Source organism: Nannospalax galili, unplaced genomic scaffold (assembly GCF_000622305.1).
Source record: "Nannospalax galili isolate Female #2095 unplaced genomic scaffold, S.galili_v1.0 scaffold277, whole genome shotgun sequence".
Taxonomy (NCBI): domain Eukaryota; kingdom Metazoa; phylum Chordata; class Mammalia; order Rodentia; family Spalacidae; genus Nannospalax; species Nannospalax galili.
In genome coordinates, this window is record NW_008340240.1 from 888,107 (window position 1) to 913,340 (window position 25,234).

Here is a 25,234-nt window from a genome sequence, read left to right on the forward strand (position 1 = left end):
TGGAGGTGCATATCCCCAAAGTGCAAAGTTCTTTTAGAATCTAGATAGAATTGAGGAAGTTCTAATTCCAGGATATTAAATTCAATCTCTTCCCACTAACCAAATACGCTTTCAAAGTCCTGCTGAGATAAGGAGACCTTTTTTTTTTTTTTTTTTCTTAAATTGGGGCATTTATTTAGCATTTGAACAGATGCTAAAATACTACAGTATTGGATTTTCTAAACATTGCACTCTGGTAAAATAGAGCTTCAAAAGTTTTTTTCTCTGACCTGCACATTTCCTACCTCATTTCTTCAGTATGCAGGAAATGCTGACATGCCATTCTAGTGAAGATTTACAAAGTGCCTGTAACAAAGGGAGGGATGGCTTTTGATTTCATCCCCATCCCCATCTCTCCCTCCATCTCTTTCCCAACTTGTCACCTGAAACCACCTTATCCCGGGTGCACCTGCTTCACCATAAATAACATTGTGCAAAAGTAGTCACTAATTCAAACACAGTCTGCTGTTTAGAGAAAGGCAGCATTTCGTCTGGTGCTTTAGTTGGTCTGAAAGCATTAGGCATGCCTTTCAAATCCATTCATGCCGTAAACCACCCACAGCCTGCTCCCTTGCTGCTGGATCAGTGTCAGGGGAACTTTTTCAGGGTCCTTGGAAGAACATGGTCTATTTTTGTGACCAAATTATCAGTCCCTGTACGATGTCTTGTCTGTCGTCTGACTTTAGCCTACCAAATTAATTTTAAGAAAGAATATCCATCTTCTCTGCCTCTGCTGGGTATGTCCTATTCCTGTTGGAGAAATTTCCAACATAATTTGTAATCCATGAACTAATTTTGGTGGTCAGAAATTTTTTTAGCTTAGTTTATTGTTTTAAAAAATAAACATCTGTTTCCTGTTGTCATACTGTGTCTTCCTCTACCTCAAAGTGCCACCTCCATGGGGGCCAGAGAACCTACTTCAATAACTACCTTGAAGAAGTATTGTTCTTCTTTTTTAAAAAAAGATTTTATTTTATTTTATTTATTTTTGTCTTTTTTGAGACAGGGTCTCCTTTGTAGCCCCAGCTGTCCTGGAACTCACTATGTAGACCAGGCTGGCCTCGAACTCACAAAGATCTGCCTGCCTCTGCCTCCCGAGTGCTGGGATTAAAGGCGTGCGCCACCACGCCCGGCTTTTATTTATTAATTTTATTTTATGTGTATGCGTGTATTGCTTGTACATGGTATGTAAGTGCACCCATGTCATACAGTGCATGTGAAGGACAGAGAGACCATTGAATTCCCTGGAACTGGAGTTTTGGACATTGTTAGCTGCCATGTGGGTGCTGGGATTCAAACCTGGGTCTTCTGCAAGAACAGTCAGTGTTCTTAACCTCTGAGCCATCTCTCCAGCCCCAACGACTATTGTTCCTTTATTCTCTTAAACTCAACTGAATTCACATAACTCTCCCCAAACCAATATCCCTTGATTTCTAAGGAGCTATTCCCAAATGTGTTGGACCAAGATTCTCTTCAGATCTATCCTACTCTCTTGCTTTGAAGTAGACACAAAGTATCTAGGTTCTGTGTAGGACAGGAACTCCTTTAGAGCTTATGCAAACATGCCAATGTATTATGTGGGAATAGTGGAGGAGAGATTTTGAATTTCATTAAAAAAGTATGAGCTGAATAGATATACCTTGAATTTCAAGGAACCAACTTACAAACTGAAACCCTGAGGTGAGAATTGCTTTCTGGTGTGCAAGATGTGTTAATGGTAGTGATTTGAATAGTCAGTACGTTTTTCATGTGCCTCACCCAGATCTCTTTTTTTTCCCATGGAAATTAACTCTTGATGTTTGATTTAGCTGTTAAGCTGGTATTCATCTGACTGCTGTCATGTACTCTAATTTTGGAAATGGTCACTGTTTTCTAAACTTGGAATTTGGTTAGCAGATCTTCCATGTATAGGTATAGTGCTCAAGATGCTGTGTTATTTTATGTACTATTAAAAACAACTATCAGTTAAACATGTTTTCCTAGCTTGTTTTTCACATGCCTCCTAATGTTAAAGATAATGCATTTTTTAAAGATTTTATTTATTATTTTTATTTTATGTGTATGAGTGTATTGCCTGCATGTATGTGAGTGCACCCGTGTCATGCAATGCTGCAGAGGTCAGAAGAGGGCTTCTGATTCCCCTGGAACTGAAGTTAAGGACAGTTCATAGCCCCTAAGTGGGTGCTGGAAATTGAACCTGGGTCTTCTGCAAGAGCAGTCAGTGTCCTTAACCGCTCTCTCTCCAGCCCCAAGATAATGTATTTTTTAAAGCACATTAGAATCTCTGAAAGCTCTGTCTAGATGGAACTGTGTGTTGATTGCCAAGGTATCAAGTATCTTAAATACTACTGTTGACAGTGTGATTTTTTTTTTTTTTTTTTTTGAGATAGGGTGTCCCTGTAGTCCCAGCTGGCCTATGTAGACCAGGCTGACCTCGAACTCTGAGAGATCTGCCTGCCTCTGCCTCCTCAGTGCCGGGATTAAAGATGTGCACCACCACACCTGGCTGTGATTCTTTTTTTAACAAGAGTAATTTGTGGTTTTAATGTGTCTTAGGAATAAGAATTTATGTAGAACAGGTAAGAAATAAAAATTATTCTAGTAGTATACAACTTGGGACAGAATGATGGGCTTTTAAAATTTATTAGTTTATTTATTTTTATTTTATGTGTATGAGTGTTCCTGCAAAAGCCCACAGAAGCCAGAAGAGGGTGCACATCTCCTGAAACTGGAGTTATGGATGGTTGTTAGCTGCCATGTGGATGCTGGGAATTGAACTTAGGTCCTCTGCAAGAGCAGCCGGTGCTCTTTTAACTGCTGAACCATCTCTCTAGCCCCAAATGATGATCTTTTTATTTTATGATTAAATATTAAAGTTCAAAGATGACCTTTTGCAATATAACATAAGTAATACAATAAATTTATTACCTGGAATGCTGGCATGTGAAGACCTAGTTTTGAAGCCTTGCCCTATCTGTCCCTTCGTATGTCCCCAGCAAGTTCTTGTCACCGTGGCTTCTTAGGCCCTCTCTGTCTCTGTCTCTCTGTCTGTCTGTCTGTCTGTCTCTCTCTCACCCTCTCTCACCCTCTCTCTCTCTCTCTCTCTCTCTCTCTCTCTCTCTCTCTGTCTCTCTGTCTGTCTGTCTGTCTGTCTGTCTCTCTCTCACCCTCTCTCTCTCTCTCTCTCTCTATCACACACACACACACACACACACACACACACATGCACGCACACAAGTACACCCAAGGATTCTGTCACACATGGGGTGGTTGCAAAATCCAGAAAATGCATTTGTAGTCAGTAAACTATTGCACAAAGAGAAGCCAATAAAATTCTCAGAGTGGAACTCTGACAGACAATTTAAGAGGGAATTCAGAAAAATGAAGCCTGTGGAATGTGGAGACCTTTTCTACCATATGAGATTTCAAGTGACAAGACCGTTTAATTCACAAAGGGAGTGGAAAGATGCTGTCTTGAGCACAAAGCAAGGTAGAAGAAATGCGTTCAAGGTGTATAACCTTGTCTTGACTGGGCTTCAGCAATTGGTTGTTACTGTATTAAGTTCAGTAATCAAGATGGCTCTTGAGAAAATGAAACCAGCTGATTTGTAGCAGGTCTTTGGATTAATTTGGAGGCAAAACAACGACAACAACAAAAAACTACCTGTGATATACTCTTCTCACAGTTGGTTTTTTTGTGGGGTTAATAAGCTGTAGCCCTAATTAGCATACCTGGTTAGGTTTCCATCCATATATACAGTGTTTTTGAGGTGCCTTTTTTAGAAAGAGCCTTTTGAGTGTTGTCATCATTATCAGAGATACAATTCTAAAGAACAGTGCAAAAGCCTTTGCAATAACTATAAAAATAATGTTCTAAGAACTTTGCTAAAAAGACAACACACACATACAGTTTGTATATATTTGTGTAATTTATATAATGTATAAAAATAATGTTCTATGGGGCTAGAGTAGGTGGCTCAGTGGTTAAGAACACTGACTTCTCTTGAGAGGACCCAGGTTCAATTCCCAGCACCCACATGGCAGCTACAAACCATCCTTAACTCCAGTTCCAGGGGAATCTGAAGCCCTCTTCTGACTTCCGTGGCATTACATGACATTCACATACCTGCAGGCAATACACTCATACATATAAAATAAAAATAATAAATAAAATATTTAAAAAAATAATGTCCTGGGGCTGGAGAGATGGCTCAGCGGTAAAGAACACTGACTGTTCTTGCACAAGACTGGGGTTTGAATCCCAGCACCCACATGGCAGGTACCAACTGTCCGTCACTCCAGCTCAGGGGATCCGACGGCCTCTTCTGTCCTCTGCGGGCATTGCACAACACGGGTGCATTCACCTACATGAAGGCAATATGTGCATACGCATAAAATAAAAATAATAAATAAAATATTTATAAAAATAATGTTCTAAGAAGAGCTTTGCTAAAAAGACACACACACACACACACACACACACACACACACAATTTTGGATTTTGGAAGAGGTGAGCAAAACTGAAGATAACTGATGGAAAATGTATGTGGGATGGGGGTAAATAATGTCCTAAAGATTTCACAGCTACTAAGTGCTATTTCATTGTTTGAATTCTTAATCCAAATACGAGTCCTTTTCCACTCTACAAGAGTAAGATTTACAAACACTTAAAGCTTTTGGTCTGATTCTTGAGAGGAACTCTGGGTGACCTGTGACTCTCTGGCTGGTTCAGGTTTATTGCTAATAAGCCCAAGGCGAGATAGCCCAGCAATTAAAGAGTACTGGCTGCTCTTGGAAAGGACCCAGCCATGTTCAGTTCTCAGCACCCAATGGCAGCTAACAACCAACCATCCATATCTCCAGTTCCAGGGGATCTTCTGCCCTCATGTGGGCTGTATGAGAATTACATGACACAGGTGCACTGCACATACATTCAGGTAAAACACTCATATACATTAAAGAAAAAAAAAGGCCAAGGCAGTGGGGTACAAGATTCAGGGGAAACCCATTTTGTGCGGGAGCCACAAAGCTGTGTCATGTTGGCCTAGCCACTCCAGTCCACCTACCTGAGTCCTAGGTCACAGGTTTCTAGAAAGAGGAGTTTGGACCCGACCATGAGGCACTGGGTTTGGCTTTTCCACAACTGTCTACAGTCATTTCTAATTACTTGGAATACACATTGCCACTGAGTTACAACCTCCAAATCTTCCTGCCTCATCATCATAGCCCTCAGCTACTACTTCTAATTGATTGTAGTTTGAAATGAAATCTCCTTTCTACCTCTTGGACCAGATGATTCCTGTGGGCCCTTTTGAATGTTTCTCATTTTCCAGAGTTCTCAACTTCTGACTATCTTCTATAGACACTTTAATAGGTTGGTTTCAATAACAAGTGAGTAGAGAGATCAAGGAAAATTCATGGTCACTGGAAGAAAAGCATCCTAACTTCAAGGGACTCCTACTTTTCATTCTATGTGGGGAGGATGCTGTGTGGCTGTAACCATTGAAAGCTGTCACGTACAGTCAAATGCAGACAGGGTTTCTTCAGGGCTGTGAGAAACTTAAGTAAGCCTCTTAGGTAAACTTAGGTAAGTCTCAGCTCCTAGTCTCCAAGCATTAGCTGGGCTTCTGAGGACAAATGTAGATCAGCTTTGTTCTTCTCACCAAGGACAAACTACTTATAACAGGTGCAATATACATGAATCGCATTCATGAAAATTGACAACTTAAAGAGAAAAGAAATGCATTTTGTTCTCTGCCATATAAATGTTAACATTGAGTTTTTTATTTACTTAGGTGACTCCTGCTTGTCTTGTTTCATCATCTGAGTGGGTGTCCAGTGCATTTAACAGTATATCCCCTAGTCGATGACCCCTTGGCTCTATGGCTGTGTCCTACTTAAGCTGAGGCATGACTCTGACAACCCTGGTGCCCAGGTGGTGACAAATCCCTGTGGAGTGGTTCTCAGTAACCACTTTCTTCCCATTTGTGGAATTTCTTTTTTCATGGATCTCTTTACGTTCTTTCTCTGCACTGGTTTTTGGATGGAGTAGAGGCCACAACTTGAAGCTTTAAAAAATTTATCTTTATTGATACTTCTTTTCCTAAGTGCTGTTTTTATTTGCCATCCGTGGCCACCTCCTGTCCTGGCCCATTCATACAATCTTATGGGGCTCTGAACCCCTCTGTAGCTAAGGTGGAACAGATGCTACTGGAGAATTGGGACTTCTGACAGAGCTCCACCCCTTTATTCAGATGCAAATATGTTTTGGCATCTTGAAAAGAAGGATTAGCCCAGGTTCTGTCCTCCTGCCACCTCCACCCTCTTGTCCCTACCAGGCCTAGGTCTGGACTGGGCCTCACTGGCATTGTTTGCTTTTTGAAACCCCCAGTCTCTTCAAGTCCTGAATGCCTGCATTGTCCAAACATGCAGCCAGAAATCTGAGTCTGCTCTCAGGACTTTGTGCTATGTCCCCAGGAATCCAAGCAATAACTTAATAGCCTCTGGTCTCCACTGAGCAACCCCTGACAGGGGCTTTTCCAGTGGCAGAGGATACAGATGGAGAACAGCTTATCTCTGGACTGTGACAGTACTCCTTGTTTACAATCAGGTGCCTTCTCAATTTGTGTTACTGAGATTGAGGCTTTGTACACACACATGTACGCATGCACGCACACCACCCCAAACCTCAGATCTGACACAAAGGAGTGAAAGCCAAATAGCATCTGCCCTTTTTGTAAAGTTGGGAAGCCAGATGTAATCTCTTGATACATGCAAACAGAAACACATGCAGAACAGACACATAGACAAAGATATCCACTCACACACTCTCTCTGCATGTTAATTCCAGGTTTCTGGCAAATTACACTTCCTCTGATTTCAGTTTGGTTCTCTTCTAGTATGTCCAGTGCTAGTCAGATAGCTCCTTAACCTTTAGGTAACTCATCCCAGTAAATTCTGAAGACTAAAGCGTTTCCACCTTAGGAAAATACTTGACTCAGTGAGGTAAAGCAATTGAAGTTTGGTTCCTCAATTCCTGTTCACAACCAGATGTGAAGGAGTGACATGTAAAAATGATGGTGTGGATTGGATTAGAGTCTGGACTGGATCTTTTGGTGTGAGCGTTTTATATTTGCTTGAATGAGGTTGACACTCAAGAGTAAGTGTGCATGTAACGCTCAGAGCAGTTTGGTTCTTCATGGGTTCTGATGTATCATAACTAAAGTATTTTCTAAATTTGCCAGTTTGTTTATTACATTTGAATCTCAGTGTCTCTTAGACCTTACTTTTCATATTGCATTTACTGATCCCATGTTTTCTTATTTTTTACTTTTATTTTTTTAGGAAAGTATGCCTCAGACGCCTCCCTTTTCAGCAATGTTTGACAGCAGTGGTTACAACCGAAACCTCTACCAGTCTGCAGAGGACAGCTGTGGAGGGTTATATTACCATGACAACAACCTCCTTTCTGGATCTCTGGAAGCACTGATCCAGCACTTAGTACCCAATGTGGATTACTATCCAGATGTAGGTATTCCTGTTCCTCTGAAACCCATCCTTGGTATGGAGTGGAAAATCTGCTTGACTGTGCAGAGACCATACATGCTGTACAGTTATATCTGGGTCGCTAAGATCTTCTTTCTAATATGACATTGTAAAGTAATTATTGAGTATTTTGAGATCAAATTGAGCCTGGAGATGAGTCAAATTTTGGGAATGTCTCCACATCTTTTCAAGTTGTATAACACATTGTAGACCATCTAAATGAAATAACTATAGAGTTGATCCGTGCATGCATTTTGTTTTATAAATAATAATTCCATTAGAGAGTGAGCATTGGATGCTCCTAGGACATGACATTAATGCTTTTTATTCTCAAGACAGTTGCTAGGCTAACAAGTGGATATAAGTAGGGAAAGTATATGAAGAGAGAAGTTACACTCACCATGCTGTGATGTAGAGATTGGACATTAGGTGATATTTGCTTTGGCTTTCTCTTGATAGCCTACATTTGAGCAGATGGCACCTTCTAACCTAGGGAATTCACTGTATCTTATCTTAGTCTTTGCAGTAATTCTAAGACGGTAAAGGGTAGAAAGCAGAAATTCAGTCTTCCTATTTGTGGATTTCGTTCCCAGTATCAGCAGTCAGACACAGGTTTCCTTTCTTGGCCAAGTGAGTTCCCCTTTCCACTTGGTCTCTCTGTGTGTCTCTGTGGAGCTGAGTTTTGAAGGACAATGAGGTTTACTAGGCAGCTGGCTATTGATGGAGATTTCATGAGAATATCTAGAGGCCACATTCATTATTTTTTATAAACGTAATAACCTTGCTGTATAAAGGAGAGTTTGTGCTTTGCCGTGGTAATTCACCATACTGTTCCCTACTGAGCTATCTCTGTGTGTGTGATTTGTTACATAGCATTTTCACATATGTTGCCACACAGGGAAAACTTGTAATCAAAAGTAAAAGGAATCCCTTGTTCAGCTCTGTAAGTGTTTATGGTCCACTAAAGGCGCCTAAGTGGAGGAAAGAAAACCATAGGATTTCTCTTCTCATTGGGAGTCTGAACTATTACAACAAATAAGCCCTGTCTTATTACTGACTTCTTGGGAGATGGTGTGGCTAAAGAGAACTGCATAGTCTTATATTGTGCCTTATCAAATTGCTTAACCTTTAGCAAGCCAATAGGTTAGTTGAAAGTCTGTCCTTAAATGTGGGGACACAAACACTTGTTTGTGTTAGGCAGGATGCAGTACAGAATTCTTGACCAAATGTGGGTAAGGTAGATAGGTTTTTGTTTTCTTGTTTTTCTTTTTTCTTTGAGTTACCATAATATGTGAACACATAACTAGATTCTGTATGGGTGATATATTTAAGTCAGCTTTGCTTCTCTGTGTTGAATTTTTTTTTTTTTTTTTTTATTTTACTCTCTTGACTGACCATGTCCTGGTATCCTGACTTCCTGAGGGTAGATAAGAAAATGTCCTCTTGAATAATTTCAGGAGCCAAACTCATCCTGTATACCTGGGTATTTTAAGTATATTTTAAGTTGAAGGTAAAGGAGAAATCCATCTTACTATTTTACCAATAGGTGTTATTGGTAAAGGTATAGGTGAAGCTGTAGCCTCCTCATTTTGCTGTTTAATGCATAGGAAAGATAGTAATTCAGAGAAAATGTAACTATGGTGACTTCTTTTCTCTTGTTACAGAGAACATACATATTCACGTTCCTGCTCAGTTCTCGGCTATTTATGCATCCATATGAGCTAATGGCCAAAGTCTGCCACTTGTGTGTTGAGCACCAGAGACTAAGTGAACCTGATAGTGATAAGGTAATGAAACATTGGAACTTTACAATTTTTTTCATTAGATATGCTAACTCCATGGGAAGTATTTTGTAGCTGCTTCTGTAGAATGGGGGTTGGAGCTGAATATTAGGATGGGGATAATGGCCTTAAATTTTTGTGGCATTGATTTCTTTATGTAACCCTAGCATATCCCCAGGCTAAAGTGCCTAAAGAGTCATCATGGGTATGTGTAAGGAGTCGGGGATGGTATCAAGAACAGTGCAGGGATTGGTAAGTAGCTCAGTGATAGGGTGCTTGCCTTACATGCATACAACTCTATGTTAGATCCCCAGCACTGTAAACACACATACACACACACACACTAAAATAAAGGGGGCTAGAGAGATGGTTCAGTGATTAAGAACACTGGCTGCTCTTGCATAGGACCTAGTTTCAATTCTCAGAACCCACATGGCTAACAACCATCTGTAACTCCAGTTCCAAGGGATCTGATACCCTCTTCTGATCTCCGCAGGCATTGCCCCACGTGGGTGCACCTACCTATGTGTAAGCAGTACACTCATACATATAAAATAAAAATAATAGGGGCTGGAGAGATGGCTCAGCAGTTAAGATCACTGATTGCTCTTGTGGAGAACCCAGGTTTGACTCCCAGCACCCACATAGCGGCTACGAACCATCCATAACTCCAGTTCCAGGGGAATCCGAAGCCCTCTTTTGACTTCCGCAGCATTGCACGACATGGGTGTACTCATATACAAGCAGGCAGTACACTCATACACATAAAAGCAGCATTGCACGACGTGGGTGCACTCACATACATGCAGGCAATACACTCATACACATAAAATAAAAATAATAAAACATTTTAAAAAATAAATTAAAAAAGTAGAAATTTAAAAAATAAAATAAAATGAAGGACATAATATAAATGGAGTGCCACAGAGACATCCCTAGACCCTGCCTTAATCATACTTAATACTGTGATATGGAGTGGCCTATAACTGCTTCTTCAGCCACAGAGACTTTGCAGCACTGAAAGGTTATCAGTGATACTGTATTAGTTATTTTTCTATTGTTATGATAAAACACCATGACCAAAAGTGACTTATGGAAGAATTTAGTGTGGCTTAATGGTTCCAGAGGGAGTCCATAATGGCAGAGAAGGCATGGCATGCAGGTGGTGGCTGGAGCAGGAAGAGAGAGAGAGAGAGAGAGAAAGAGAGGAGGGAGAGAGGGAGGGAGGGAGAGAAAGAAAGAGAGAGAGAGAGAACAAACCAGAACTAGAGTGGGTCAAAGCCAAGAACTCTCAAAGCCCACCCCAGTGACACACTTCCCAGCAAGGCTCCGCCTCCTAAAGATTCCCTGACCCTCTCCAAACTGCACCACCAACTGGGACCAAATACCAAATGTTCAAATACTTGACCTTGTGGGGGACACTTCTTGTTCTAATCACCACAGACACTGTTAACTGATGTACTGAAGTAGATTTCTTTTTCTTCCTAGAACCAGATGAGAAAAATTGCACCTAAAATTCTTCAACTCTTGACAGAATGGACAGAAACGTTTCCTTATGATTTTCGGGATGAAAGAATGATGAGAAACTTAAAAGATCTAGCTCACAGAATGGCCAGTGGCGAGGAGGTTAGTGACTGGAACCCCACAAAGCCACTGGGGCTTCCAGATGGAGCGTGGGTGGGAATCCCAGTGCTGCCTTTAGGCTTGGCCTTTGGACAGCCTTCTGTGTAGTATGGAAAGTGGGGGTGATTCTCTGTCTCACTTTGGAGGAGTATGATCCAGAGTTTTATGTGATAATTTGGGACTGTGTTCCTGTCAGTTCATGTTGCAGGTGTGTTTTGGTTTGACTTCACTTTTATCTTCCTTCCATAAAGGTTTGACTCAGCTAGCATTCAGGTTTATCTCTCTGTACATCTACATTCACCAATAGAGATTAAGTAAATAGCGTATTAGATGATCCAGGCTGGGCGTGGTCAGGGGACCTGTGCCTAGCAATGTAGAGAGCCAGGAGACTTGGAAAGGACTTCTGTGGTTTACATTTAGTTCCAGATAAAAGGAAAATAGTGTTGGTTGCTAATTTTCATTACCAGGGAGAAAAAAGCATAAATAGTTATTCCAGGCATTAAATGAAACACTTAGAAATCTGGGGCTGTGATGTCCTTAGTGGTGGAACATTTGCCTGCAGGCATAAGGCAGTTTGATTACCAGTACAACAAAACAGCAGAAAACAGAATTTTCTTATGAGAGATTTTTTTGTAGGAGGCATAAAATGAGATGCAGTGCTCTTCTCAGTGTTTACTGACAAATACTTCTTGATAAAACAGAGACCATGGAGTGTTGTATAACTAGCAAAGGTAACCTTGGCGCTCTGTCTCTGTGTGTGTGTGTGTGTGTGTGTGTGTGTGTGTGTGTGTGTGCATAGAAAACAATCTAAGTGTTCTAATGCCGGAAGTTGATTCAAGGCTAGGGCCTAGAATAGGTGGAGACTGAAAGTAAGTCTCTTAGATCATCTTCCATAAATATTACTTCCTTCAGTTGAACCTTTGATAGTAGCTAACTAGCTGTGACAAATTCAAGGTTACTGAAGCAGGCCTGGAGGGCTGGTTTTCTGTGTTGAGGCTTGTTGGGCAAGGATATCTTTATAGTTTCTGTGTTGTGGATAAGTTTCTGGGAACAAGTTACTTTGGCTCAGATGTAACATTGTCACAGAGGAAAAGGTAACTGGTGCATTCAGCAGGGCAGTGGTGTCCTTTTCATGTGCTGAAGATGTTCTTCCCCTGGTGTTCTGCTTCCTGGAGGGGCTGTTCTGTCAGTGCCATGCTGCAAGACACCTACCTTAGCCTTGTGACTACATCTTAATGCTATTGTTCCAACTTGAAATCAGTAAAAGTAGATTAAAATCAACCCTTGAGAACTGTACTTGTCTTTCTTGCATGCTGTTCTACTCGGGAGCTAGCACTGACTATTGCTTTATACCGTTCTATGGAACTCTGGATGCTCAAGACAGACATCATTTCTGACAGGGTGAATGAATCCTTTGGCAGGTTATGACTGTTGAGTCGTCTTGCCAGTTTGCCTATCTTAGGTTCTGCCAGGTGTGGGTGCACAGGTACAAACTAACATTCAAAAAGGCAAGAGTGAAGTGTCATCTCAGTGCAGTTGTGCAGTAAGCCTTTGGTTAGGGCGTAGCTGTATAGCTGCTGGGCAGTCAGTGCTGGTTCAGTGACCTTGATTTATGACAAGGTGGTCAAAAGGTAAGTGGCAGCCTAGGACTTTTTTTATGTTCGAAGGCTGAGAACAGAGTCAATTCTTCAATTCAGTTAAATTGTAGCTATTTATGCTGTCAGCTGATCTGTTCTCTGTTGATTTTTAAAAATTTTATCTCAGACTATTTTTAAAAGATACTTATTTTTATTTTATGTCTATGAGTGTTTTGTCTGCATGTATGTGAGTGCACCCGTGTCGTGCAATGCTGCGGAGGTCAGAAGAGGGCTTCAGATTCCCCTGGAACTGGAGTTAAGGATGGTTCATAGCTGCCATGTGGGTGCCGGGGATCGAACCTGGGTCCTCTGCAAGTGCAGTCAGTGCTCTTAACCACTGAGCCATCCCTCCAGCCCCCTCTGTTGATTTTTTAAAACACTGAAATTAGAAATATAATTTGGTTCTTCCCAGAAGGACCACGTGATTTTTTTTTTTTTTTTAAGATAGAATGCAATGATTTGAAACTATCCAGTGGATAGCTTTTGGTCTTTCATGTCATGGAAGATAATGATTATTTCTATCTGTAACCAACAGAGATCTGGTCTTTATAAATAAGACAAAGCCTGCAAGAATTAGGTAGAATGGAGAAAAGGGCCAGATAGCTTTTGGACTTTGACTTGCCAGCACTCTATGTTAATAGCACATTTTTGATAAACCATGGAAAGTTCAGCTGACTTTGAGGGTGGAAAGGAATGAGGAGGTAAGGCAAGTCTTACCTTCAGGAATGTACTGAACTAGACTGAGTGAAGATGAAGACCTGGTCTGCCTTGATTAGGTCGGGTTTCACAGAAAGCTGCTGTTTCTTGGCTGTTTTTATCCAGAATTCAGGAATTGGGTCCACATACAGCCGCTTGATCTGAGTGTGTTTGGCCTGCCCCTGAATTCCTTCTCCTTTCTCAGCTCTGTAAATCATGGTGTTAAGTGCATTGTGTTAATGTGTTGAATGCTCTTGCCCCATTTCTTTGCTTGGCAGATTCCTTACCTATCACATGTGTAAATAGCTCTCCTCAGACAGACCTTTCACAGCTCCAGTCACTCCCTCTCCCATTCTTTTTTTTTATATTTTATTTATTATTTTTATTTTATGTGTATGAGTGCATTGCCTGCATGTAGGTAAGTGCACCCATGTCGTGCAATGCCCGTGGAGGGCAGAAGAGGCCATCAGATCCCCTGGAACTGGAGTTACGGACAGTTGTTAGCTGCCGTGTGGATGCTGGGATTCGAACCTAGGTCTTCTGCAAGAACAACGAGTGTTCTTAACTGCTGAGCCATCTCTCCAGCCCACCCTCTCCCATTCTTAACTTTCACCTCTTTCTACTTCATAGTACTCTGAGATTTATTCTTGTTTACTGCTCCATCGGACTCTAGCTATTTCCAGTTCACTCACCATGCCATCCTTAACTCCTCTCTGAGTACCTGGCATTTAGTAGGTGCTCCATAGTTTCTAATTGATGAGTGAATAAATGAATGAGTGAATGAGCAAACAAGTCAATTACTAGAATGGGAAAACATTCCCTCCATTGGAAGGAGCCTGGGTTTCAGTGTGAGTTGGGACCTGTTCCTTCTTGCCTTTGGCTTCAGTCAGAAATCCAGGTGTGCCCTGTATATAATTTAGTCAGGTTCTTCAGAATCTGCTAGGACAGTTCCATATAATTTGGCTTAATATGCTTCTCCCCTAAGGATTTGCCCCAAATGAAGTAGTTTATTAGGACTTGCCTGGAAGAAGCCTGAAATGAAACTAATGACTAAATTACATGACAAATGGCTATAGTGGCTCGAATGCAATTTTCCCTTCCTTAAGGGGCTGGTCGTTATAATAAGAACTTCTGTCTTTATTTGCCAGGAAATTACTGTCCCTGGCATCTGAAATTATAAAAAAGAATAAGTACGGATTTAGCAATTCATGACTCAGTGAGGAAGCATGCTTAACAACGCAGAGCCTGATTTCTCAAATGGAATGAGTTGAAAGTGGGAAACTTTGGAAGAGGTAGCACGAATCCCCCCATGCACACACCAATGTCAGTGTGCTCGATTGTGTAGGTTCTTCTGTTTGTCTTGCTGCTGCTGCTGCTGCTGCCTTTTGCTCATATTGACCTGCAGTTCCTCCAACTCTTCCCTAAGGAACCATTTCTTAAATGCAGAATCAAAAATCCTTTCCCTGATCTGCTACTAGGAGCTGTGTTTCATTCCCAGTGCTGTGTGTCAGAATCATCTGAGGCACCTTCATAGCATGCCTGACCAGTCTGTGCCTTAACCCACCTCAGTCAGAGGTGGGCTGGAACCCAGGCTGCAGGCTCTCCCCATTCAGCTGTTTCTTAACAGGGACCTACAGCCACCTGGAGAGAAGTGACCATTTCTACCAGAAGTGTCTCTTGTGTGGGGACCTTGGGAAAGGAGAGGTGAAAGGGTGTGAAATATAGAAATAACTTGCTTGAAATAGCTGTTGAGATGCTAAGTAATAAGATGAGTTACAGCTTTCCTAAGTGAGAAGAACTTTCTTGTGCATCTCATATCCATGGTGTCCAAGAAATACCATTAGATAGGCTTTAAATTTATTTTCAGTTAATCAAGTAGTAAAGGAATGCATTCTGACTGCTAAAGAAAACAGTTTATACAAAGCAAAAGTGGGAACCCTACTTCTCTCAAAAGTAACATGCTGTCAGTGTTTTAAATTTATCTTTATTGTATGTGTTTGAGTGTTATGCCTGCATGTATGTAAGTGCACCCGTGTTATGCAGTGCCAGTGGGGGACGGAAGAGGGCGTTGCATCCCCTGGAACTGGAGTTATGGATGGTTGTTAGACACCATGTGAGTGCGGCAATTCAAACCCAGGTGTTGCTGGAAGAACAGTCAGTGCTCTGAACTGCTGAGCCATCTCTCAGCCCCCATGTTGTCAGTTTGTGTGTGCCCTTCCAGCACCACTCCTCCATGTGTCTGCACCATGTGCAGAAATGCACACCCATGGAAATAGTAGGTTTGGAAAACAAGCTTTTGTTTAGAAAATTCTGGATTCTTCCTAGAAAGATTTGGAGTGTGGGAACGAAGACCAAAGTAAACACCTGAAGTTTAGAGTTTTAATTTATCTCAACATTACATGTAAGGTTAGGATGGAGATAAAGTGGCACATAGCTCAACCTTCAGTGTTTTGGAATGCCATTTTCTTTGAGTGATATATTATCAAATAAGTACTACCTTCCAAACTGATAACCTTAATTCTGTGTGGAAGATAGATTATTTGAAGATTCAGTTTCTCTTTTAGACTGGTTTTGTGTATCTCAGGCTGGTCTCAAACTCACTATGGAGCCAATATAGCTCCTGGTCTTCCTGCTCTACTTTCAGAGTGCTAGGATTACAGACTTGTCCTACTGTGTCTGCTTGAAGATCAATTTTAAAATGTATATATATAAATATAAATATAGATATATATTATAAGTGTATATACACACACACACACACACACACACACACACACACCTATGTATGTCATCACTTTGGGATGGTCTGTGAATGTAGAGAAAAATAAAGGATATATATTATGGGCATGTTAAAGAGCTTACTGTGCTACGCATTGCCAGGTAGAGAAGAAAAAAGAAAAAAGAAAAAAAGGGCTAAGAAAACTACGTGTGGTTTTCATCCTTGCCTACCTGAGAATTAGGTTTTTCCAGATTTGTCCTGATTTTCTTATTGCAAATATCTGTAGGTTTTGACAGTCTACTGTGTTAAATCTAATTGCTTCTATGGAAAAATAACATACAGTTTTTGTGCTTTGTAGGTAGGTGGCATTTAATTTTCAGATTGCTGATCTTGGTAATTGATGATGTGGTGCCTTTAAAAAGGCAGTGAGGCATAAGCATAGACCTGTCTACATCTGTAGACTCCCTGGGACTGTCCTGTGGAGCTGTTAATACAAGCACCCAGCTGGCCTTGAGTCAGCATGTGTGACTTTTTCTGACATGGGCATCATAATTTACTTAGAAGGATAATTGCAGTTAGCAGTTTGGGATCAGAAAAGGAAAATCAGAACAACTTCATAACTAATGATAAATGTACCCAAGGTCTGGATGGACTGATGATTGATTGATTGATTGGGAAGTCATTTCTTTGGTTTAGCAAGTGTTTTTAAAAGCAAGGAGTTGACACTTACCTATAACACATGCACTGCTTTTGAAATAAACTTCTCTTAAGTGTCATGGGTATAGCATAATAAAGTCATGACCAAGCTTGCATCTGGTCATTGCACTGTGGGGAGAACTGCTATGTGAAAGAGTGTGGTTGTGAACATCAGTACTGACTCATGAATGGGAAAAATGGACATGAGTCTAGAGGTCAGATATCAAAAATGAATAATCAGTTCCATGTTAGATGTGAAAGTCAGGAAAGCAAGTGGGCAGGAGAGTGAGAAGTAAATGTCTGTTCCTGTCTTGTAGCATCTCTGAACTTACTGTAGTGAGCTTGGAAATGATGGGAATGGAGAAACCAAGCAGGTGGCCGTAAAGGAAAAGATAGGCAAAGTATACCCTGCCTGGGGATCAGTGTAGTTTAACCTTCAAAAGCAAACAGGCACATTCCTGCTCAGGAACATTTAGTTGTATATAGCATTCAGTATACTGAATGCCTTTGTAGCTAATCTGAAATTTCTATAGGGTTTTCAAGGCCTAGCCCGAATTGTATTCTCAGAAGTAACCTGAGAAAATAACTAAACTTTATAGATTTAAATACACTTGCTATGTCCATGTCTCTTTTAAACTGATACCTGTAAGTTCCTGGACAAGTCAATTGTCCAAAGTCAAGATCAATCATTTGAAGACAGCCTCTGAGGTTGTGGAATGCTGAAAAAGGGTACAGAGAGCGAGAATGTAAGTCTTCACCTATTCTCTAGCAGACATACCGGAAGAATGTCCAGCAGATGATGCAAAGTCTGATCCGCAAGCTTGCTGCCCTCAGCCAGTACGAGGAAGTCCTGGCAAAAATCAGCTCCACATCCACAGACCGGCTCACGGTTCTGAAGACCAAGCCGCAGTCCATCCAGAGGGATATCATTACTGTCTGCAGCGACCCTTACACATTGGCCCAGCAGCTGACTCACATTGAGCTGGTGAGGCCCTATCTATTGTCTTTGCCCTTTGCAGACACAGGTCAGTTTACTTTGGCAACCAGACCATGTTTATTGATAATAATGTCATGAGAGAAGTCAGAATAACTCAAATGGGAAATAAACCATAAAATAAACATATTTGTTTGCATACTTGAATATGAATGCTTCTGATTTTCTGGGAATTTACTCAAAAATAGTCCTAAACAAGATGGGAAAGCAGAGTCTATTGACCTTCCTCATCTTCGGCCTCTTAATTATTTTCCCCAACTTGATCAGTCATCTACTGTCTTGTGGAACATTGACCTGAGGAGGAAACTGCTTCTATTCAGACCTCAAATATGATGAAGCAATTTAGGGTTAAAAGCTCATTTTGTAATCTACTTTAAGAAATGGGGGTGGTACCAAAAATTAATTAATTAAAGAAACCCTCTGTTTCTTTTAATTTTCCTTAACACTGATGATCTTTGACGTTCAGGAGAGGCTCAATTACATTGGCCCAGAAGAGTTTGTTCAGGCGTTTGTGCAGAAGGATCCCCTGGATAATGACAAGGTAAATCAGTCTAAAGTTGTTGGTTTTTTTCCCCCCAAAGTTATGTGTAATTCATCATAGTTTTTCTTGAGCCAGGTCTGAGTGTCTGTACAATGGTCCTTCCCCATCACTAACATTTTAGTATCTGCTTCCTCCTCACTGAGAAATTTAATAAGCCCTTTCCAGCAAGTAGATGCAAGTGTTTGTGGTGATGAAGGTAAAAGATAAAAGCATAATGGGCTTAGCAGATTAAGAGAGAAAGAGAATAATGTGGTCTGCTTGTGATTCAGCAGCAGCAGGGGCAGGAGCAACAGGATGTACATCCAGCTTGCTGAGCAAAGCTCTACCTGGCTTTGGCCCTTACTGTCAGTCCTACATGACAGTATCACAGTGAAGCACACACGTAAAGAACCTAGTACTTGTTGTGGACTGTAAATTTTATGCACACATCTACGAATTTTTTTCCCTGTAATTTCCAGAAGCATTTTGAATTGTTAGGCTAGCTATGGCTGCCTGTCTACTGATGAGGGCTCCTCTGGGAGACAGGGCAACAGCTGTTTTCCAGCTTTAGAATAGTGTTTCTCAGAATGGAAAATGAAGAACATGTTTTCCAGTAGAAAGCTAGTAGACTTTTTTGTTTGTCTTCTGGAAGGAAGGAAAGAGGGGTAATGAACCTCTTCAGGCTTGGCCTTGAACTCCAAGTTGAGATTAACTTCGTTTGCTTTTGAACACTGTGTCATTCACCTCACCAAAGTGCATGATAGTACAGATTTCCATTTATCTTCCGGTACACAATGCTCCAGGATTTTGTCTTACAACTTAATCTTAGGAGAGGGTTTTCTAGTCAATTCCACTCCTTGCCTGTCCTTGCTGTGTGCATAGCAGCTGTTTTTTGTACCCTATTAGTCAGTCCAAGATTGTTTTAGGAGTCAGCCCAGTTCTAGTTTTATTTCTGTTGCTGTGATAAAATATCCTGACAACAAGCGATTGAGGGGAGAAATGTTTTATTTGGCTTAACAATTCCAGGTTATAGTCCATCATTGAAGGAAACTCGAGTTAGGAACCCAAGCAGCTGGTCACATCACATCCACAGTCAAGAACAGAGAGAAGTAAATGCGCACAGGCCTGTGTCCCCATGCTTGCTATCCTGCCAGCTCACTTTCTCCTCTCTTAGACTGTTCAGGACCCTTTACCTAGAGAATGGTGCAGCCCACAATTGGCTGGGTCTTCCTACATCAATGAATAATCAAGACAGTGTCCCACAGACATGCCCATAGGCCTGCCTGATCTAGATAATTCTCCATTAAGACTCTTCCCAGGTGATTCTAGGTCGTGTCAACATGTCAGTTAAAACTGACCAGCATAGACCCAAACTTTTCCTTTGAATTGAAGGACTGAGGACATTTCTGAGAAGAAAGAGAAAGGCATATTTAGGAATGCAGCAGATGTATTTCTAGATCTCACCTGTCCACTTTGCTTCCTCTGTAGAGTTGCTACAGTGAACGGAAGAAAACACGAAATTTAGAAGCCTACGTAGAGTGGTTTAATCGCCTAAGCTATTTGGTTGCCACAGAAATCTGCATGGTGAGAAAATGACTTTTCTCCGCCTCTTGCCTCTCAGTGCTGTTGTTCATGCTGACTTTCTGTCTGTTGGGGTTGCGTGCTGGAGTCCTGCCCCTCACTGTCTTTCTCATTACAGCCTGTGAAGAAGAAACATCGAGCAAGAATGATTGAATATTTCATCGATGTAGCTCGAGAGTGTTTCAACATTGGCAACTTTAATTCCTTGATGGCGATAATCTGTGAGTATTTTCTCGCAGATACATGTCTTTTATTTTTATGGGGTCTGCAAAATGTATCCATTGAAAATCTCCAAGTAATACAGTTTATTTAATGAAAACTATACCCTTTAGTTCAAGAATGTGTAATCTTTGTTTAGTAGGTATTTATGGAATACCTTTAGTTAATGTATCATCAACTAAATTTTCATGTGTGAAAGCTTATGAGTGAGGCAGCTGCCTGAACAAAAGATTTTTAGAGGTATTTGGGCAGCTTGTATGTCAAACATTATACAACTCCATGACCTGAGATTAAATCCTGTTATTTCATCAGCATGAACATAAGGATGAACCAAAAAACACACATTTCTGACTGGCCATGCTCCTGGTCCTTACAATGGCAGCTCTTCCTGTTCCAGTACACCAGCCCTCTTCTGTGTATGATGGGGATTTTTAATCCCAGAGTCCCTGTTTCTTTCCATTCTTTCTATTAGCATAGGTTATACAGCAGCAAGTATTCATTGTTCCATTTTATAAATCGGCGGCCATCTTACACATTTTAGGTACTTGATACATTTTTTGAATAAAAGAAATAAAAAAAGAGTTGGGGTCATTTGAAAGTATTTACCAAGTTTAGTTCAGTGATATTTGTCCTGATAATTCTACTCTTCACCAATTCCTTTTTAAAATTTTGTCTATACATCACTTCCTTCTATCCCCCATAAAAACACTGGGCATGTTTCATTTGTTATTTGACTTACTCCATGAAAATAGTGAATAGACCGATCATCTACCATATAAAATCAGGGACCAGCCGGGCGTGGTGGTGCATGCCTTTAATCCCAGCACTTGGGAGGCAGAGGCAGGCAGATCTCTGTGAGTTCAAGGCCAGCCTGGTCTACATAGTGAGTTCCAGGACAGCTGGGGCTACAGGGAGACCCTGTCTCAAAAAGACCAAAAGAATAAAAAAATAATAAAATTAGGGACCTAAAAGATTAGTAGTCTCAGTAGTAGAAAAAAACCTAATTCACTACCACCACCACCACCAATCAGGAAATGTCAAGGCAGGATACAATGTGGGAGAAATATTAGTATTACATATAACTACAAAGAACTTGTGTCCATAGCCCACAAAGAACCCTACAAACTCATAAGAAGATTAATAACCAGGTTAATAAACATGAAATTGTCAGAGAAATTAAAAAAAAAACATTGAAACACCAATTTCATACACTGAAATTAAAATAATTGGAACTGGTTACTTCAAATATTGCCCAGGATAAGAAGTAGAATGCTTGTACAGTACTTGAGGGAGTTTAAAATGGTTCTATCACTCTAGAGTCTTACAAAGTTAATCACATACTTAGTAATCCTGAAGTTCCACACACTGATATATTTGCCTCTAAAAAGTAAGTACATTTTCAGAAAGATTTGTGCTACAATGTGTAACAGCACCATTAATTATAATAGCCCCAGTTTGGAAATGGTCCAAATGCTCATTTGCAAGTGAATAGCTGAAGAAATTGTGGCATATTCATGTAATAAATATTTTTGAGCAATAAAAATGAATCATTGAAACATATAACTAACCTGGATAAATTTTATAATCATGCAGAACCTTTAACAAGGCAGGCACCAGAGAGTGTATGCGATATAATTCCATTCACAAGAAGTTCTAGAATAGATAAAGCTAGCCAATCTCTTGTTATAGGCCACCACTGTTTCAATTTCTGTGGAGGATAGAAATTGACCAGACGTGGATATGAGGGAGCTTTCTAGATGATAGAATGTTCTACGGTAACCTTTTTGGGGTGGAGATATGTGAATTGGTACATTTGTCAAATTCATCTAATCGTACATTTAAGATCTGTGTATTTTTCTGTCTCAGTTTTGCCTCAATTAAAAATTTCTTCTTCTGGTTCTTAAGAGAGAAATATTGGTGGTTCAATTAAACAAGGGTCCAAAGTAGAGGTGAGAAATAGGTGGAGGCCAGCACTAGATCGAGAACTATTTGAGACTGATTGCTGCTGGGTGAGGGAGAGTATGGCTTACATACAACCACTACATGGGCTGACTAGATTCCAGTGGACGCATTTACACTGAAGGACAGTTGGGTACAAACACCTGAATGACTAGGACTCAGCATATATGGCAGAGTGCATGGGGTTCGGCAGGGAGATAGGGGAGGCATGGATAGGGGAAGGGGTCTGGATGTGAGTGGGAAATGTATGAAATTTAGAAAGCTCAATTTAAAAAAATGAAAATAAAAAAGAAATATTGGTGGCATGAGATGAATGTATATACTCATGTAGTCCTGTTAGAACCTTTTTTCACTGCAGTATACATGCGTCTGTAGTATGTAAGGTTAGCACTGGGGGAGGCAGCATGGCATGTTGGGAAAAGTGTGGGCTTTGGAGTCAGATTGGTATGACTTCTGCTACTGGTCAGCCACATGATCTTGGGAAAGTTCTTGCCCCTGGAACTTCTTATTGTCAGAATGTCTGGCACAGATGTGATAAGATACATGCAAAGCTTTGATGTTAGGAAATGACAACCTGTGACCCAGTGTGGCCCACTGTTGTTTTCTGTATGGCAAGGAGCTAACTGTAATTCTAATATTTTAAGTGAATGAAAAAATTGAAAAGAATGATATTTCTAGCATTCAAATATAATATGAATTTAAACTTCAGCATCCATAAGTAAACTGTTTATTAGAATGCAGCTGTGACCATTTGTTTATTGGTATCCATGGCTGCTTGTGTGACAGAACAATGGCAGTGTCTCAGAATGGCCTGCATAGCCTTAATATATTTCCCTTTGCTGAGAAAATGTGCTCACCGCCGTGTAATGTAAATGGTAGCAGTTGTGCTGCTCCTGGGCTGAGAAAAAATTTGCAGGAAAATACTGTAAGATTGATACCGACAGACAGTTTGTAGAACTTGATTACTGATGCTTGATATGCAAACATTTTGTAGGAGTAAAGTTAGAACAACTTTTCTTATGTCTCTGTTTCAATTTTCTTCTTTTCGTATGCATTTTCAATGGGAAGCTGGGATGAATATGAGCCCAGTCTCGCGGCTAAAAAAAACTTGGGGCAAGGTGAAGACTGCGAAATTTGATATCCTTGAGGTATGTGAAAATGTTTTAGTTTTGTTAAGTGGTATAGTGCATAAGATCTCTTGTACACTATGAATGGGTGCATAGTGTCTAAGATCCCAGCACTCAGGAGTCTGAGGCAGGAGGATTATGAGCTTGAGGGCCTGAGCTCATAGCAGGACAAAAACAAATAAATAAAAGCAACAATGGAAAGTGGGATTCCTCTTTGTAATCTTGCCTCTCAATGAAATAGCACTACCAGAGGAAAATGCTTTCAGACCCAGAGGAAGGAAAGGAATTCAGACTGGAGTAGGGCAAAGTAAGTCAGGTTTGCAGCTAGTCCTTTTATAAACCAAGGTCTACATTTTGGGGTAATTGATGGAAAGAGATGCTGATCTGTTAATCACATCACTTTGTATGGCAGGATAGAATGGGGTCTAGAACAGTGGAGAGTTTTACTTCCCAGTTTGCCTATTCACTTGCTTCATATATAGTGTACTGGGGAGGCGCTCCTCATCCCCAGATTCTCATTCACTACCCTTTTAGCAGATTTGGTTAACCTGAAAAGCCCTTCCTATATAACTCTGAAGGTAATTAGTTTTATGTACAAGCGTGTGTGTGTGTGTGTGTGTGTGTGTGAGTTTGAATCCTAATCACCTCCAGGTTATCTTAGTGTATTAATGTCTCCTATTTTAAGTCTTTGGAAATAATAAACATTCTTCCCCCAAATTTCCCCTAAACTGGGAATTATCATTGGATATATTACTTGCTCTTTTATTTGTAGTATTTAACAAAGTTCTTTTCTCTTTTTTTGGTAAAAAGTGATAGACTTCCATTATTTATTTGTAAATGATTTGTTATAAAATGCAAAGAGAGGGCTGGAAAGATGGCTCAGCAGTTAAGAACACTGACTGTTCTTGCAGAAGACCCAGGTTTGAATCCCAGCACCCACATGGCAGCTAAAATTTACTGTCTGTAACTCCAGTTCCAGGGGATCTGACAGCCTCTTCTGTCCTCTGTGGGCATTGCACGACACGGATGCACTTACCTACATGCAGGCAATACACGCATACACAAAAAATAAAAATAATAAATAAAATATTTTTTAAAAATGCAAAGAGCATGTTCTTTTTGTTAGATCATATGTGTGGCCAGCAGCTGACCCATTGACCTTTAAGCAGAACCAGGAAAATTTTCTAATGCTAGAGCTGGACTTAGCAATTTTAGGTCTGATCTCAACAATTACCTTAAATGGATTTGATTTAACTTTCTCCTTGGCAAAACTCACATAAGCTTATAAAAATTAGCCAAATCTCTATATGTGTGTGTGTATGTGTTGGATAAATCATATTTCTAATAATTTCCCTAAATTATTTTGACTTTGTTATATATAAAGGAGTGAGCTTGTAAACTGGTACAGTTGCAAAGTGAGTGGTTAATGCCATTTTGTCTTTCTACAGCATCAGATGGACCCTTCAAGCAATTTTTACAACTATCGAACAGCTCTCCGAGGGGCAGCACAGAGGTCCTTAACTGCTCACAGTAGCAGAGAGAAGGTATGTATGTTACTTGTGACAGACTTGTTAGGGTTTACACTAAAATGTGATAGGAACTACTACACAGAGCTGCTTTTACTGGCTCAGATCTAAGAGAGGGGCATGTTGTAGACACTTTATCAGTTACCACATAAAGAAAAGGAATGATAAAAGGAATGTTGAGTTCTGGACAAAGAAGGGGACTTGAAGTAAAACTTTGCAAATGTAGACTGCTTTGCCATTATGTTTCTGACATTTATTCTGTAGTTCATCTTAGTTGTGTCTCAGACAATAAAGTCATGATAAGGTGACTAATAGCATTAGAGAGCAATTTAGTTTAATGGAAAGACGACATTTAAGGTGGCTGACTTAATTTAACCTTTTCTTTTGAAAGAATTAGCTTACCTCCCACAGTTAAGTCATTTATTTTCAGAAAGTAGGTTAGTTGCTACATTAGCCCTGCTGTTATTAATTGGATATGTAGGTGGCAGAAAAATACAGGGGAGATGTCAATTAATGATCCTCTTCTTCTCTTCCGTACGTTTCACCAAGTTAGCACTACCCGGGGTGCACC

The 25,234-nt window shown here is 40.4% G+C and overlaps 1 protein-coding gene across 4 annotated transcripts in view; it reads left to right on the forward strand.

The window, feature by feature from the left end:
- The window catches only part of Rasgef1b (RasGEF domain family member 1B), a 158,042-nt gene that overhangs the window by 122,337 nt on the left and 10,471 nt on the right, over window positions 1-25,234 (forward strand). For 2 of the 4 annotated variants that reach the window (XM_029564623.1, XM_008835382.3), the window contains exons 2-10: window positions 7,385-7,567; window positions 9,250-9,372; window positions 10,855-10,992; window positions 17,507-17,722; window positions 18,198-18,272; window positions 19,740-19,835; window positions 19,951-20,053; window positions 23,079-23,158; window positions 24,586-24,681. In XM_029564623.1, the coding sequence (XP_029420483.1) occupies window positions 7,391-7,567; window positions 9,250-9,372; window positions 10,855-10,992; window positions 17,507-17,722; window positions 18,198-18,272; window positions 19,740-19,835; window positions 19,951-20,053; window positions 23,079-23,158; window positions 24,586-24,681 (1,104 nt within the window). In that variant the 5' untranslated portion in view covers window positions 7,385-7,390. The remainder of the gene's footprint in view (window positions 1-7,384; window positions 7,568-9,249; window positions 9,373-10,854; window positions 10,993-17,506; window positions 17,723-18,197; window positions 18,273-19,739; window positions 19,836-19,950; window positions 20,054-23,078; window positions 23,159-24,585; window positions 24,682-25,234) is intronic. The other 2 variants (XM_029564624.1, XM_008835384.3) reach the window with 1 other exon arrangement.